Source organism: Grammomys surdaster, unplaced genomic scaffold, assembly GCF_004785775.1.
Source record: "Grammomys surdaster isolate TR1022 unplaced genomic scaffold, NIH_TR_1.0 126118, whole genome shotgun sequence".
Lineage (NCBI taxonomy): Eukaryota > Metazoa > Chordata > Mammalia > Rodentia > Muridae > Grammomys > Grammomys surdaster.
Window position 1 is genome coordinate 2,359,828 of NW_021620926.1, and position 12,320 is coordinate 2,372,147.

Below are 12,320 nucleotides of genomic sequence, written 5' to 3' on the forward strand. Positions count from 1 at the left end.
CTCTCTCTCTCTCTCTCTCTCTCTCTCTCTCTCTCTCTCTCTCTCTCTCTCAGTGTGTGTGTGTGTGTGTGTGTGTGCTGTTATTTGAAAAACTTTCTGAAAAAGTGATCCATGAAGTAAACTGGTAAGTTAAGTTTGGTGTCCTCAAAAGAAGGACTGGCAACAAGAGTCTTCCCAGTAGAGGGGATCAGAGGAGCAGGAAACCAAGAAAACACTGGGGAAAAGGCATTAGACTTTGCCCTGTGGGTATGGGGGAAGGAAATGAGCTGAAGATCTGGTTAACAAGTCTTTGCAAACTGAAGCTGTTTACACCTGCTAGACTCAATCAGGTGGAGGTAAACTGACTTTGAGAGTAGTGGCTATTGATCTTGGGCTTGGTGGAAGTGGACACTGTGATGGATGATTGACACTGGCAATAGACAAGCTATGTGGATCTATAAAGAAAGGTCCTGGGGCAGGCCTGAGAACCTAGAGACCACTGAACACCATGGAGATAACTGGAATGATAAATGGTTATTTTAGGAGCAACTTTTTGAGATAGTTATCATAAAGCTCTCACTTTCTAGTTTGCTTAGTTAGGCTTAGCATGGAAATGCTATGAGAGAAGCTAAGATACAGATGAAAAAATAATTGGATAACTAGAAGTAAGGTCTGGATTACTTTAGGAGAGAAGAGAATACAAAAATGGGTGAGAAAATGGGATATAAATCTAGTGAACGTGAAACTGAAGGCACTCTGGGCAGCAAAGGAAAAGTATCATGCAGGGTGGAGAAGATGGCTCCGTGGGTAAAGTGGTTTTTGTACAGACATGATCTCCTATGTTTGGATCCCTAGAATCCAGGGTGAAAGGTGTGAGTGGTAGCATGCACCTGTGACCTCAGTGCTGGGAGGGGAGGAGTAAGATCACTGACTATTGTTTCTGGATAAATGATATCCTGTGTCCAAAAAATAAAGGTAGAGAGTGACTGAGGAAGGTACCAACAGTCAGATGCTACAAGTGTGCTTGCCCATAGTAACACACACACACACATACACACACACAGTCATATATATATGGTCACATATATATACTCTTTGTCTTAATAACAAATCTGGACAGAGAAAAAGTAAGCTTCATAGTTTACATTTTTACCATGTGTATGCATCTTTTCAGTGTGTGTTGCTATAACAAAATACCTGACGGTGGATACTTTTTAAAGAGTAGATGTGCATTCTTAATAGTTCTGGAGTCTGGAACATCAGTGTCATTGATATCATCAGATGCATACTGAGGGTTTCCCTAGCTGCATCCTCACACGGCGGCACAGTGAAAGACTAAAAGGAGTCTAATCTGTTTATGAGTGGCAAGAATTCATATGAGCCTTTTCGTAAGGGCGTGAATCAACTGCTAAAGACCACCCTCTTACTACTCTTCACATGTGGACTAAGTTTTGGGGTGAATTTGGAAGAGACACCATCATAGCAATCATCACCAGTACATAAATTGTTATCTCTGAAGTATTTGATCAATGACCAGACAGATAAACACCCATCAGAAACATGGAAAGGACAAGTCAGAAGAGGGTTGAAGAGTCTGCCAAGTTCACTGGGAGGGCTTTGTAAAGAACATGGACCATGGGTTTCATATTTGAAGTTGACTAACACAACCAGATACTTCTTTGCTCTTCTTAATAGTCCTGCCTCTTGGAGCCTTTCTGACTTCTTACTCACTTCCTCATACACATGTGATATATACATACATACATACATATACATATACATATATATATACATATACATATACATATACATATACATATATGTGTATATACACACACACACACACACACACACACACACACACACACACACACACATATATATATATATATATATATATATATATATATATATATATATATGTATGGTCACACACACACACATATGGTCTTCCTTTGATAGTAAGTCTCCTCAACATAAGTGAGTTTGAAAGAAATGGTTAGGGTCAGCATTGATAAGGTGCAATCAAGCTGCTGATACTGAGAAGTGAGAGTGCAGACGGCTATGGTTTTCAGTAGGTACAGAATGGTTATTGCGAAAGGATGAGTTTCACAAAAGGAGACATTTGACTGACTTTGCAGACCAGACCCAGTGCTATCGGAACAATCTGTGGGACAGCTTGTCCTGATAAGCAAAATCAAAATCAAGTGACGTTAAGCATTCCTCTGTGGATACAGTAGGATAAAAGTATGGCAGAGTTTACCTTTCTCAAGAGACTTCACTAATTGGTTTTCAGAGTGTGTGAGTGTGTATGTGTTGTACATGCTTGTTTGTACAGTTTGCACTTGTGTGGGCACATGTGTGTGTTGTGTGTGTGTTGTGTTATGTGTTTGTGTGTACACTTGTGTATGGAAGCTCGAAGTTTACTCTGGATATCATCTTTGACTACTTTCCACTTCACTGGTGGAGGGAAGCTCCTTCACTGAGCCCAGGATTTACCAGTTCTGCCTAGTCTATCTAGTCAGCCAACTTCCCCTATGAATGAATACTATGCATGCCTACCAAGTGCTGGGATTCCACTTGGCTACCATGCCTACTGAGCTGCTTCAAGAGATGTGTGGAATGTCACTTTTATCCTCACTCACGTGGGGCAAGTTCTTTACCCACTCAGCCATCTCTTAAGCTCTTAATTTTTCTAACAGTATAATTTACACCCAGTTCTCATATAAAACAGCAAAAAAAAAAAAGTCAAGGTAAATATCCAGGTTAAAAGTCAACATTCAGGCATCTGTAGGTGCTTTGGTTAAAAAAAATATCCTTTACTCTTTGACTTTGAAAAACTTGAAGCTAAATACAAAGTTTATATACTTAAGCTATAATTTTATTCTATCAAGGTCAAATTTCCAAGCAAAACAGTAGTAGAAAGTTGCCCATATTTTATACAGTTCTCAACTGACACCCCTTAAAATATTATATATTATATGACTATAAATTGTTATATATTGGTATACACATACACATATCATTTGAAAATAATTTTTATTCTTATGGAGTGAATCTACTTTAAAACAGATCAATTAAGGAACTTGTTCTATAATTTAAATTGAATTAACTTAGAAGAAATTATTAAGAGTTTAATGCAATTTAATTTTCTGGGTTCAGCTCAGCACACACCTTTTAAATGGCTGTCATGTTCAAGGTTAGATGCACGGAGGACACAAAGATAAAGTGGTTTTTGTCCTTGTTCCAGGGAAAGGCCCTACAGTGCTTGAGTGGTGTGTGTTAAGTGCTGACCCTGAGAACTGCAGGGGGTATGAACCTAAGGAGGGAGCCATATTGAAACACAAGGCAGGGAGGCTTGCTAGAGAAAATGAGTTCGGAGTGAGAATTAGCTAAGGGACAACCAAGAAACAAGCTTCTTGGTCTGAGAGGAGTGTGACAAAGTGGGTTTCATTAGGCAGATTTTAATCACTAAGAGAAATCCATCTGTCCCCAGTATATGAAGAATGGTGGATCCAGGCAAGTGTGTATATGGTAGAATACCTATTATGAAATTATGCTTATCTGGTGTGTGTGTGTGTGTGTGTGTGTGTGTGTGTGTGTGTGTGCTGTATTTCACCTTAAAATGGCTCTAAGTCACAAGGCAAAGTCTATTTAGAGGCCATGTTACTATTCCAAGAGAGGTAATGAGAGAGGATGCAGCTGCTGTATAGCTAGGGCAGAACTGAGTCTACCCCAAGATGTCCATGTACTTTATGGAGATCATGGACAAATGGTTTAAATCAGTTTTCATTCAGAGCCTGAGACTTTGAACATAGTTTAGAACCCACTGCTTTCCTGTACTGAACCTTATTAGTGCACTTCCCAGCACTTGTGATTGGCAATCATCGTCCTGGAAGCCTGAGTATATTTACTCCCACTATGACTGCTTTGGGGATTTGTCTATGGCTGACTTGTATACTACCTAGGTATTTGGTAACATTGAAAACACTGAGACTCTTGAAGTGATTGGTAATTGCTTAGTGTCTTTTTACTTTCCTGAGTAATCATGTGTGTGATTATCTTGGGAAGTTCTATAGATCCCAAGCTCTTTTTATATGAATGTCTAGATCAGATACCGAGTTTTCTGGGCTCTTCTGATTTTTCACTGTAACGTCTTACCCATATTCATACAAACAAGGGCCAACCATCCTAGATTCCAATAACAATGAAGATGGCACGAATGAAAAGGACCAGTGCTTATAGTATGATGGACAATGTCCTGGGTGACTGACAGTTGCATTACTGATGTACATTTCACGGAAACTTCCATTTGATGACAGTTAATTTTTATGAGGCAGCAACTACATAATAGGTTTGGCTAGGCTTTTTCATACAATATACGCGTGTTCCACATAAATATATGGAGTGCTTTTATCCCCATGTTAGAGAAGAAGGTAAGAAATCTTACGCTAAATGACCAAGTTTACACAGAGAGCAAACTGCAGTTAACCTCAGATTTCTGTTCCCCATTCCGGAACTAAATAGATTGATAGATTTATAAGCCCTGCTGCCACTCCTAGTATCAGAGTCACTAATGCTGGCTAACATGTCTGGTCCATGCTTTACCTCCATTTCTGCAGGTTGTATGTATTTTCCAGTTCCTTTTATCCTTCATCTATGACTTGGTTTACTTGTTTTGTGTTAAAGTCAATGAATTGAGATTGGAAAAACTCGCAGCGTGGAGGAAGACACGAAAATAAATATGACAGTAAAATTATTGTTGAAAGAAAGGTGTAGGGTCAGGATCAGAAGACAGGAGCTGCTGCCTGCATCAGACATAAGTCATGATCCTAACAAATATGACAATCCAACCAGAGGCCAGGGGATTGAGCATGACTACATGACATACTTAGGGAGACATCACAGTTTCAACAAGGGTGGTGACACTGTAGAAGATCAGAGGGATGCCACAGGGCTTTGGAAACAAGATCACCAAAGAGCCTATAAATTCTGCTGAATGGTTCAGCATTTATGCTGTGAGACAAGATTGATTTGGATGAAGCCTGGTAATTCTCAGCCAGGTAGAATTTATATTAGTAGATGGTAGAAACCGTAGCTTCTACTTTGGTGAGAGGGTTATTCCTTGTGACAACATGTTAATAATATGTGGGGCAGGGCCCAGGAATATAGCTCATTGGCAGAACACTTGTCTAGCATTAGGGAGATCCTCTGTTTGATTCCCAGAATCACAAAGATAATACTATCCTGGTTAGTTTTTATTGCCAACTTGACACCATCAAGAATCACCTGGGGGACTCTTAACTGAGAGATTGCCCAGACTTGATTGGTGGATGGTGAAGTCTGTGGGGAATTATCTTCATTGTTGGTTGATATGGTAGAATACAGCCTATTGTAGGTGGTGATCCCCCAGCAGGTGGTCCTGAGTTATACAATAAAGCTCGTTAACCAAGAGCCAGAAAGAGCAAGCCAGTAAACTATGTTCCCCAGTGGTTTCTGCTTCAGTTCCTGCCTCCTGTTTCCTGCTTCATTTTCTGCCCCGAATTTGCTCAGCAGTATACTGTTATTTGGAAATACAACTGAAATAAAACTGTTCCACCCCTAAGCTTGTTTTATTCATTGTTTTATCACAGCAACAGAAGAGCAAACCAATTCAATTATTTTACAAGAGAGAATCTCAGCAACTTTTGTTGAGTGGAAAATTATTATCTTCTAATATACGTTTGTTTAGGAAATTTCCAGGAGGCTGACTGTAATGTACAGCATCACGTTCCAAGTGGTCAGTACTTCTGCAGCTTTTACTGTCAGCCCCGGATGCTGAGTGGTAGTTAGTTTAAGATGCATATTTGAGAGCATCTGAGTTCCTCACTCAGAATGCTGCACACGTGTCAGGGATTACTGAGTTTGCAGCCACCTCTGCCCAGGAGCTTTACTCCTGTGACTAGGTTGGTCTTCACCCCATAAATCTAGGGTGCTGACTCATCATTATTCCACACTCTGTATGTGGAAATCACTTGGCAATTGAAAATGACTCCAGGAAAAGATCTGGGGAAGTTTTAGGACTGAGGACTTTATTTCATATTTTGTAATGAACATTGACATTTGCAAAATTTGACTATGCTCTCAGCCAAAGAAACATTCTTTTTTGGGGAGTGGGGGTGGGGATCAGTAGATCACAGAATTTCTTCCCTGCTGGTTTTCCAACAGCCTGGGACATCAGTCTTCATTCCCTACCCTACCACCATGCCATCATCCCTGGGAAAGGTAACATGTATCAGAGTAATTCAGGAGCCAAGGTGTGGATGGGAAGGATCTGACAGATGGTTCTGATGCTCCTTTGATGGCCTTCCTTTCACTCTCAATCATGGATCCTGAGTGTGAGGGGTTTGCTCTTCGTAGTACAAAAATAGAAAATGTGTTCTTGATGTCCACGTGGTCCCTTCTTTTGGACTCATTATTTCTTTATACATATCTAAATGGAGGTTGACAACTTCACTTTCTCATGCAGCTGAAGTAGAAGCCAAAGGGTGTTTGGATGGCTCTAGGTGTTTGATTTCTGGCTTTCTTAGGGATTCTGACTCTCCTCTCACTGCTTTGAGATAAAAGGGAACCAGGTGTTTTCTTGTTAAAGATCAAGACAATCAGGATGGTAATTCAGGACATGACTTTGATCACTGTGGGGGAGAAGAGGCAGCCATGTGACAGTTTTCTATTAGCCACAGTGTGTCATTTTTATGTAGCTGTCAGAGAGGGCATTTCATTTCATGCCTATTTGTGATTTCTTTGTTGTTTTGCCAGTTTTAAATCCCTGGCACCATCCTCAGTAAACTGAATGAGGCTATTATAAGTGTGTGTTTTCATGCTAAGGAAAGCCAATATTTCAAATGCTTCCTGGACCCCCTCACTATTCTTCACAAGCAGTAATTTTACTCAATTTCTGTACAATGATGCTGAGAAAATAGATGGTCTATTCCCATTTAGAGATGAAAATTCCAGACACAGGAAGGTTAAGTATCTAACCCTTGTTAGACTGCTCATGAGCATTAGGGGAGCTGGGGTTTATATCTAGGCAGCCAGTGGGGACAGAATAAAGAAGGGAAGCTGAACTTAAAGGAAAAGTCTTCCTCCATCTTAAAAAGGGCAGGGTTTGCATATGAAAATGCATATTTTGCTCAGTCCTGAAAGCTGTCCTCTCTTAGTGGTTGGAGTTTTATTTCTTACATATAACTGCTCTCTGGTCCTTACCTTTATGAACTAGAGTCAGCCTGTGAGGGGAAGCAGATTGAACAGCAGGAGAGGTGCTCTATGGTTGTTGAGGAGACCAGCAGAGATCTAGCCCAAAGCTGGTAACTTCCCTCAGGATGCAGTCAGCCTTCTCCCTTTGTAATCTGCCCCTTTATATGCTTCTCAATTAGAGGTGCATCTCACTCTGACTTTCTCCAGAATGTGTAGGGAAGAAGCTACACCCTCATGGGTGAATAAACCTCTGCATCCCATGGAGACAATTTTAGAGCATATCACAGTATGTTGTATATATTCAGTCAGATTTACGGCTCCCAAGATACTTTTTTTTCCCACAGGTGCATGCTGGTCTCAAAGATAATCCAAAGGCACACATATTTTAAGACTCTTGTGATTCTCAAGGGTCTTGGGAAGGGGGTTTAAATTGCACCAGAGAACAAGATAAGGCAGGGATAGCTTTTAATACCTGAGTATTAGTAATGAACAGTCTCTTCCTAAATATCTGGCACTCTTAAAGAACGTGTAGGACACTGAGTAAGTTTTGAACAGAGACACACTTTTTTCTTTCATCAACAAAGGGGAAATTGATATAAAGAGGTCCTTTGTTTGAGTGCTGAAAAGCCTCAGCCATGGGAAGCCCCAAAGACCCATAATGTGGGAAGTAACATCCCTTATGGATTCCATACATCTAAGTTCCTATGTGTGGACAGCCCAGTGTTATTGAAGCATGGCTGAAATGAAAGGCAGTTAGTAGTATTAGGATCTAATAGCTCATTTGAATATTACAGTATCATATTTGAAAATACAGGGTAGTTCCTATAAGCAAACTTTTGTCACTGAGATCTGAGAAGACTGATTGGCAGTGGCTGCTCCTCTGTTAGCATCACCATGCTACTAGAAATTCGTCAAATACACACATTGAGTGATGCTAAGCAAATAGGCTAAGAGGAATCTCTACTTGCCTCTTTGATGAGGTTCATAAATCTGGGTCCAAGGCGCCATGGCTTATGTCGATGGCACTGTAGGGAGCTGACAGTCAGCTGAGAGGCACGATGGGAAGCAATGGCTACCATGTACACAGCATCATACATCAGAGCTGCTTCAGTCTGTGGAGAAAAACATGCACCATGCCATCAATTCACTTTTCATTAGTTCCCTCTACCCATGTACCTGACATTCCTTCCTTGCTGTTTATCTGATCTTAAAGACCTTCTGTTCTTTAGCTAAACAGTGTTCAGCCACCAACAGCTATTATTCTACAAAAGAAAACTTTACACTTCAAAGTAAGTTGGAATCCCACAGTTGTTATTGAGTTCTTAAAAACAAGGCAAAATAAAAACTCAGACTACAAATGATTGTATTCCAAGAACATATTTTGGGACTGTTTTCTATTCCAAGCTCAGTGTTGAGGTCAAATACCTTGAGATAAAATCTACTAAGACACAGCATTTCAATAATAGATATTGTCTCAATATCTTCCCCCTTCCTTCCTTCCTTCCTTCCTTCCTTCCTTCCTTCCTTCCTTCCTTCCTTCCCTCCTTCCTTCCTTTTTTTCTTTTCATCTGCATTGTTTTATATTTCTTAGAGAACAAATCCTTGCTAGTAGAGCCAATAGGTCCTCTTATTATTAATGATGCTCCTGTTGGTCACTTACACTGGCCAGACTTGAGGAGGGAGGCTAGAGTCATGATATGAAGGTCAATGGCAAACTCAGGAATGCTCTCTGAGGTACAAGTCCCTGGACCAGAAAAAGCTGGCACTTGCCTCCTTGAGTTACTATGGTAGAGGTTGAAATTCATTCTTTCTCTTTGGGAATAGTTACCATTTGCTTCTTTCCCTCATGAAATTCTTCTCACTTTCTAAATTTTATATAATACTTGTAGCATTTTGTCAAGTATACTGCCCTGTGGTTTTGGGGATAAAAATCTCATAATACCCTCATATTTTACTGGAGGGCTTTCTTTGCAACTTCAAATATATTAGCTCATTTGAAATTCTCAGTAATTCTCCAAAGTAAGCAGAACCCATAGATAAAGCTACTTATCATGGGTAAAACTGACCTCAGGCGACATACTGATGTATGGAGGCACATATGTATATAGCTGGAAAATTGACAGAGTCAAACCTAGAATCCAGGTTCTAGCTCCCCCTCCCAAAAAAAATGTATGTGATTTTCTGTAATTAGTTGACTCTTTCACTGTTTGAGGTTAATTATGTCAGGTTGGAGCTGGAAAGAGAGCTAAGTGATAAATGCTACACCTTTCATCTCATCAGTTTTGAAGCAAAAAATAACTATTTGAACCCATATTATTCTGTACATTCTCAATCATTGAAATGTCAATTTATTTCTAAGACTTGTCACTCAATTGAAAGCAATATGGGTGTCTTAAAAGGAAAAACTGTTCAAATTCGACTTTTGGTACCTAAATACAGTCTATGCTACAGAAATCTAGTTTAATCAACATTCACAGCATGAGTTATTGATATATACTTAAAACAAAATGCACTTTGATAAGAACTATACAATACCTCGATTTAATATAAATATTTTCACTTATGTTCTTGACACAGAAAGGTGAGGTTGATACCAGTGACAGTGATGGTTGGTTGAGCTTTCATAATTTTATTTTGATTAACTCAAGATCAATATAATCCATTTTATCAATGACAGAGCCGAGTCTTGTGAATGTTAGATGGTACATATCTATACTGCTAATCTCTTACATGGACAGAGGTTAGCCCCCTGCTTGCCTCATGTTTTTCACCATTTCACTATCCTTATTTGATTTAATCTGGAGAAAGTGAATTATTGGCAGGTTGACTTTGTAACCATATCCAGTGGACAGACATGGCCCCCACTTGAGGGATGGGGCCACCCACCCACCTCAAAAATATTAATTGAGTTTTCCTCCTGTCAAGAGGAAATGCAGGGACAAATAGTGGAGCAGAAACTGAAAGAAAGGCCATCCAGAGACTGCCCCACCTAGGGATCCATTCCATCTGCTGACACCAAACCCAGACACTATTGCTGATGCCAAGAAGCACTTGCTGACAGGAGTCTGGTGTAGCTGTCTCCTGAGAGACTCTGCCAGAGCCAGCCCAATACAGATGTGGATATACACAGCCAAACACTGATCTGAGTGCAGGGATTCCAATGGGAAAGTTAGGGCAAGGACTGTAGGAGCTGAAGGGGTTTTCAACTTCATAGGAAGAACAACAATATCAACCAACCAGACTTCCCCAAAGCTCCCAGAGACTAAACCACCAATTAAGAGTACACGGTGGGTACCTATGGCTCAAGTTGGATATGGCATCACTGGGAGGGGAGCTCCTTGGTCCTGTGTAGGCTTGATGACCCAGGATAGGGGAATGCTAGGCCACTGAGGCAGGAATTGGTGGGTGGGTAGGGGATCACCCTCATAGTGGTTGGAGGAGGGAAAAGGGGATAGGGGGATTGTGGAGGGGAAATTGGGAAGAGGGATAATGTTTGCAATGTAAATGAATAAAATAACCAATAAAAAATGAAAAAAAATGGAATCTGCAGTAAGAGTGGACATTTCCTGAGCACGTGTTACACATCTGTCCCTGTTCAGAATTCTTGGGAAACAAATGCCTTTTTCATCTCTTTTCTTCGTCATGGAAAGAAAATTAAGATATTAGATAGTGTCTATAAACTAATAGTGAGAAAGCCAGCATTTGGATCCTTGAGGTTGGTGGTACAATCTGTGGCCCCATCCTGTCCAATTATTTAATGATACAATAGTAGCTTGATAAAGGCTACAAAAATATTGACAATGTGCTACATGCCAGTACCATAAACATATCACTTATGCAAGATATATCCTTCAATTGTGAAACATTTAAAAATTAGCTTATCTTTTCTTTGAGATTTTCATATATATGTATATGTATATGTGTATATATATATATATATGCGCAATGTATTTTGATCATATATACATTCCAATTAATCCATATAGGTTCATCCAGACCTCATCTCCTTGTCTCAATTTCATAAGTGTTTTACTTCTTTTTTATAACCCACTGAGTCCAATTACTGATGCTCACATGCTCATGGGCTTAGAGCCATCTATCGGAGCATAATCTTTAGTCGGCCATATCTTGAAGAAAAGTGACTTCCTCCCATTTGTTTCCATGAAGCGTCAATAGCTCCTCAGATTAGGGTGGACCTTCATAAACCCATTTCTGGTGGGAGATAACTGGCTTGATCTTGTGTAAGAATTATTCAGGGAGCTAGAGTTAATGTAAATTCATGTATACAATCACCCATTGTACTGGCTGCTTTTGTGTGTCAACTTGACACAAACTGAAATTATCACAGAGAAAGGAGCCTCCCTTGAGGAAATGCCTCCTGATATCCAGCTGTAAGGCATTTTCTCAATTAGTGATCAAGGTGGAAGGGGCCATTGTGGGTGGTGCCATCTCTGGGCTGGTAGTCTTGGGTTCTATAAGAACCCCAGCCAGAGGAAGCAAGCCAGTAAGCAGAATCCCTCCATGGCCTCTGCATCAGCTTCTGCCTCCCAGTTCCTGCCCTGTGTGAGTTCCTGTCTTGACTTCCTTTGGTGATTAACAGCAATGTGGAAGTGTGAGCTGAATAAATTCCTTTCTTCTCCAACTTGCTTCTTGGCCAAGATGCTTTCTGCTGGAATACAAACCCTGACTAAGACACCCATTCTTATGCAGAAGACACTATTTCACTTTCATCTTTCCCCACTGGTGGCTCTTATCTGTATCTTGAAAGCCTGGATGAAGTAAAATTTCCCAGTACTCCCCCAAAAATCTTTTTACAACAACATATACATACAGAAAGCCAGCTTCCAATAAGAAATGCATAATATTTTGGCTGTTATAACAGTTTTCAGTAAAGAGTTAACTCAGTAGCTCAGTGGATTTGGGGGTGTTCAAGTCCTGTACTTTTCAAAAGGAAGTACTGGTTCATGTCTGGTTTGTGAGGAAATATCTGAGATTCTATTTTCTGGAGTCTAGGGCCATGCAACACTTAAATGCTAAAAATATGAATGTGGTAAATGTTGCCTTTTGTTGGTCTGAGGTGCTGGGCTAAGCTGTATCAATTTGAG

At 40.2% G+C, this 12,320-nt stretch overlaps 1 protein-coding gene across 8 annotated transcripts in view; it reads right to left on the bottom strand.

Annotated features, from left to right (window-relative positions):
* Grik1 (glutamate ionotropic receptor kainate type subunit 1) overlaps positions 1–12,320 on the bottom strand; it is a 388,808-nt gene that overhangs the window by 88,655 nt on the left and 287,833 nt on the right. For all 8 annotated transcript variants that reach the window (XM_028756334.1, XM_028756331.1, XM_028756332.1 and 5 more), the window contains one exon: positions 8,184–8,327. In XM_028756334.1, coding sequence (XP_028612167.1) covers positions 8,184–8,327 — 144 coding nt within the window. The remainder of the gene's footprint in view (positions 1–8,183; positions 8,328–12,320) is intronic.